We start from the raw sequence: 5,155 nt of genomic DNA on the forward strand, positions 1-5,155 counted from the left end.
TTCACTCAGTGAATCAGCCTCTGAACCTCATGGACTTGGTGGCCACTGTAATGTGTTCATCTGGCATTCTCATAGCATACTTTGCTGATGCACAACTTCATAACTTTGTAACAAGAAACAAAAACCTTAAACATGTTGGAAAACCCTTAGTTCCTATTCTAGACAAGGGCCTATGGTATTACTCAAGGCATCCAAACTACTTTGGGGAACAACTATGGTGGTGGGGCCTAGCTTTATATGCTTGGAGCATAGGATATGGATGGAGCTGCATAGGGACAATAGGTAATACCATGTGTTTGGTTTATGTGACTAAGCTTGTGGAAGATAGAATGATGAACCAAAAGTACAGAGCAGAGGCTTATAGGATGTATCAGAAGACAACCTCAATATGGGTTCCTTGGTTTAAGGCTTCTGATCCTTCAGGCGTAAAAAATAAGAATGCTTGATGTTTTTTTTTTTTTTTCCCGGTCCCTTCTTAGTGCTGCACTGCTGTGTGGTTTGTTCATTGTTTGTACAATAAGACAGTATATTGTTGGTATTTTTTACCCTTTGAATATATGGTTCTGTTTTGTTAATTTGGAGGGATTATTGGTCTGCGCTAGCCATGTATAAATTACCATGGTATTGAAATGAAATTCTTCATGCTTATTTGTGATGGATACTTTTTCTTCTTCTTGTATAAAATTGAAACAATATTTTATGAATTTTTTAAGGATTGTTTTATATTAAAGTCTCATGTGATGATATCTGAACTCTCATGACGCTCTGTAAATTCAAATCACTCTCTCTCTCTCTCTCTCTAAATTATAAGACCAAATGTATGAAGGATTAAACAATTACTGCATTAGAAGCTACAAATTAATCTATCTTTGGACATCTTAAAAGTCTTAGCAAAAGGGGATGAAAATGAAAAATAAATCTAATGGAAAGTAAATATATTAAAAATAAATTATTTCATGTTAATTAATGTGCGTATAGTATGTATATTTTTTTAGTATAATGAGACGAGATTTTGGAAGGAATAATTTTAATTTTTAATGAATGATGTAGTTTTTTATTTATTTTTTTCAAAATCTCTTGAAGATTTCACAATCTGATAATTGAAATGTCTTTTTTTTTAATTGTGTTTTAGATAAAATTATTATTGTAAATGTTAATTTGGGCTTTTGCCCCGTTGCTTACCAAACAAAATTGTTAATGTTAATTAATAGCAAAAAAATTGTTAATGTTAATTGTTAATTACCCCCCCGGGGGGGATCCCAGCGACCGGTTGACTCAATGGTCTCCGGCGGGCGGGAATATTCTGTGGCACAGACTTGATATAGATAATCATTTCGGGGGAAGTGAAAGTGGTGTTGATCAGTAACGAGAAACCAACGATCAAAACCTGACCTGCGATTTGTAGTTGATTAGCATCCATATTCAAATTCTGCCCCCAGCTGAACTAGCCAAAATTTCACCCAAATTTTCAAAAGCTGTTATGACTTGGAATAATAGAAATTCCTATGGGGGAAAGAGGGTGAGGAGTGGAAAGGGTTTCAACTTCATGGCGGCGATTATACTCTCTCTAGTTTGTTTACTTCCGATTTGCGTCTCCGCAGTGAATTTGCGGTTCGGAAGTAACGGCGAATTTAGGATATTGCAGGTGGCGGACATGCACTACGCAAATGGTAAAAGCACGCATTGTTTGGATGTGCTTCGTTCTCAGTATGCTTCTTGTTCTGACCTGAATACCACCGCTTTCATTCGAAGGATGATCCTTGCTGAGAAACCCGATCTAATTGTATTTACAGGTATTGATGAGTTATCCTATTTCAGTCTAATCTTGAGAGACAATATTACTGACCATCCATTCCAAGATTATATTCAGGAGGCCAGTAACCTAATCCAAAAGTATTGGTCTGTTAGTTTTAATTTTATTTATAGGGAGGCCAATGAATGTGCTAATTTTTTGGCTGGAAATTCTCGTGATCTTGTTTCCTTTCGGACTTTTGATCACCCACCACCTTACTGTTATAAGGTGGTGAAAGTGTTCTTTGTGATATTTTGTTCTTGTCTGTTTGTATTCAACTTCTGTTATTAATATAGATTACCCTCTTTATTAAAAAAAAATATTTGGGTTCTTTTTTCCTCGTGTTTCATCTGTATTCTGATCTTCACTTCTTACTTCAAATCACTTTATAAACAGCACCCAAGTTTTATAAGGTGATCCATCCCGCTACGACGTGTTAAACAGGCAATTACTTGTACTTGGGATAAAATATAAAGGGGAAAAAGATGGCAATAAAACGATTTTTGGACTTTTATTGCACCTCTGGCGGCCAAGTTTGTTTGGTTAAGCTAACTAATTATGCTCGAATTCTGGTATACAGGGGATAATATCTTTGGAAAAGATGCTGACGATTCGGCTAAATCACTGGATGCTGCATTTGCTCCTGCAATTGAATCTAACATACCTTGGGTTGCTGTTTTGGGAAACCATGACCAGGAAGGATCGCTCTCTAGAGAAGGGGTGATGAAACATATTGTTGGGTTGAAAAACACACTGTCTAAAGTCAATCCACCAGACGTAGACTTCATTGATGGTTTTGGGAATTATAACTTGGAGATCCGTGGGGTTGAGAACTCTGAACTTGGCAACAAGTCAGTTCTTAATCTTTACTTTCTTGACAGTGGAGATTACTCCACTGTCCCTTCTTTAATCTCTGGATATGGTTGGATCAAACCCTCACAACAACTTTGGTTCCAAAGAACGTCCGCAAAGCTTGAGGTGCTGTTCTATCTGGTCCATATATTCTATCCATCCTGTTTCTCTTTCGTTAAATAGCTGCTTACAGATGTGAATTTGTGTGGATTTTCATTTTTTATACTAAGAACTTGACTGATTCAGTTTTTTTCTTTTTTTGCTTGATGAAAACCTCTGACTAATTATTATCTTGGTTCTTCAGAGAGCATACAAGGATGAACCTGTGCCTCAGAAAACAGCTGCTCCTGGTCTTGCATACTTTCACATTCCTTTACCAGAATATGCTAGTTTCCACTCATCAAACTTCACAGGTGTGAAACAGGAGAAGATTGGCTCGGCTTCTGTCAATTCTGGCTTCTTCACAACCTTGGTTGAAACAGGAGATGTCAAGGCAGTCTTCACTGGCCATGATCATGTCAATGACTTCTGTGGTAAACTAAAAGGCATACAGCTCTGTTATGGTGGGGGATTTGGATATCATGCTTATGGAAAGGCTGGATGGTCGAGGAGAGCAAGAGTGGTAGTTGTTCGTTTGGATAAAACAGCGAATAGCAGTTGGGGAGATGTCAAGTCCATCAAAACATGGAAATGCCTTGATGATCAATATCTAACTAAAATTGATTCTCAGGTCTTGTGGAGAAAGAACTTTGGTCACAGGTAAGACAACTCAAGAATAACTGTAACTTTCTGGCTTGTTCTTTTTTTGTGATAAAGCTTAATTGGTCCTTAATCTCTGGAGACATTTATGAAGATAGACCTGCTGAACATGAATTTAATGCTCGTCTGTTTATACTTCATTTTTTGCATTTGACTAAATAAATGACACGAGAAGATCAATACCAGAAGAACTGGTGATTTGTATTCCTTAGGATAAGCCAGGTTGCATGGCAAACTCTATAGAACAAATGAGGAAAAAAGTTAATTACAAAAGTAAAGGAATATTTGGTACATCAAATTTGAAAGTTATAATGATTTGGTTCAAGACAAGGGGATAAGGAGATGAACGCTACATCAGTTTGACAACTGCCAAGCTTGCTTTCATACTGGAATAACTGCTGAAGCTGGTAACAATTTACTGTCATACCTGGAAATGCTAAACTGAAGTAAATGTGATGTCTGGTGGACATTTCTAGCCAAATTTTAAGGACTAATGTGATGCTAAATATGAAAACATAAAGTCATTCATGGATTAAACAATAAAGGGGATCATATGCTATTGCCAACAGAGGAGCAACTGCCGTAGGGTTGGTGTCAATAATTGAGAACACTAGTGATCTTCTATGGAATAGTATATTTTATCTGAGTATATTCGTGTCATACTCAAAGAACGGAACTGATTTCCCTTCTGCTTCGTATTAAAATTTTTGGATAAGAAGCGATTACTAGGTTTCTGATTCTAGCGCTGCTGCCCTATCAAGTTAATAATCAATGTCTGCAAACAAGGATCCAAGGTTCTGTTGGTGTTCCAATGTGGATACCGCATTGGCCCCGTCATAACATCAAAACTTCTTTTCATTCTCAACCTTAGGATTTGATAGTCTGCTTTCCGTTCTAGATTCCTAGAGTGCACATGTCACGTTGCATTATTTTTCATGCCATGTTCTGGAACTCAATTGTATATCTTGATTTTCGTTATAACAGGTAATCATAGGAGAAAACAAAGGGGCGGTTCATGGTTCTTTAGAATCGAGACGTTATTTTGGAAGTTGAGAGAGCAACAGCACAAGTTCTCTCTGAAAAATAAATGAAAGGAATGAAGTTCATTAAAATGGTGGGAGTGATTGTATTGCATGCTATGTAATTATAACTTTCCATATATACCTCAATGTAGAAACAGTGTATTTTATTTGAACTTTTGACCAATAGCCTTGGTGGAAACACCGCCTTTAGAATTTTGTGCGTGTTGATGCTTTGAGCAGTGCCTTGAGTGTAATACAAGATATCATTGATATTTGAGATAAGCATGCAATGCCCCTGTATACTTATAATTTGCGAAATAAATTTTGAATTATTAAAAATGAAGCGTCCAATATCTTTTCATTTATTTTCAACTAATGTCCATTTATTTCTTCTCTCTCCTTCCTTGACCCTCTCTTTCTCTCTCATCTGTTCCTTCCTCTGCCATTCTTCATTTGGTTTCCGCAACAACAAAAGTGCCAAGAGATTATGAGAATTTACAACGCAACAACAAGATGAACCAACACATGAAGGGTCAATAAGAGATTGAACCAAAACTCACATAAAAAATGTTGGAGGACTCACTAATGATGAAGCATCTCCCCAAAACCAAAAAAAGTTAAAATAGAGAATCAAAATTTTGAAAAGAAGCGAGATAAAGACATATGGAAAAGAAGTCAGAAAATTCTATTGCCGATGAATCGATCATTTTCTACTTTTCTATTTCTCTTC

General features: G+C 36.5%; 2 protein-coding genes across 2 annotated transcripts; both read left to right on the forward strand.

Annotated features, from left to right (window-relative positions):
• Positions 1 to 29: 29 nt before the first annotated feature.
• Positions 30 to 446, forward strand: LOC129299021 (uncharacterized). Its single transcript, XM_054937466.1, has one exon. The coding sequence runs from the start codon at positions 30 to 32 to the stop codon at positions 444 to 446; it is 417 nt and encodes a 138-aa protein (XP_054793441.1).
• Positions 447 to 1,253: 807 nt separating this feature from the next.
• Positions 1,254 to 4,768, forward strand: LOC129299020 (probable inactive purple acid phosphatase 29). The gene is made up of 4 exons (XM_054937465.1): positions 1,254 to 1,793; positions 2,373 to 2,770; positions 2,949 to 3,403; positions 4,388 to 4,768. Exons 1-4 carry the CDS (start codon positions 1,481 to 1,483, stop codon positions 4,389 to 4,391), a joined length of 1,170 nt encoding a protein of 389 aa, XP_054793440.1. The 5' UTR covers positions 1,254 to 1,480; the 3' UTR covers positions 4,392 to 4,768.
• Positions 4,769 to 5,155: the final 387 nt, after the last annotated feature.

The sequence above is a fragment of the Prosopis cineraria genome, unplaced genomic scaffold (genome assembly GCF_029017545.1).
Source record: "Prosopis cineraria cultivar Desert tree isolate PC_DT_omini unplaced genomic scaffold, ASM2901754v1 PC1001, whole genome shotgun sequence".
Classification (NCBI taxonomy): domain Eukaryota; kingdom Viridiplantae; phylum Streptophyta; class Magnoliopsida; order Fabales; family Fabaceae; genus Prosopis; species Prosopis cineraria.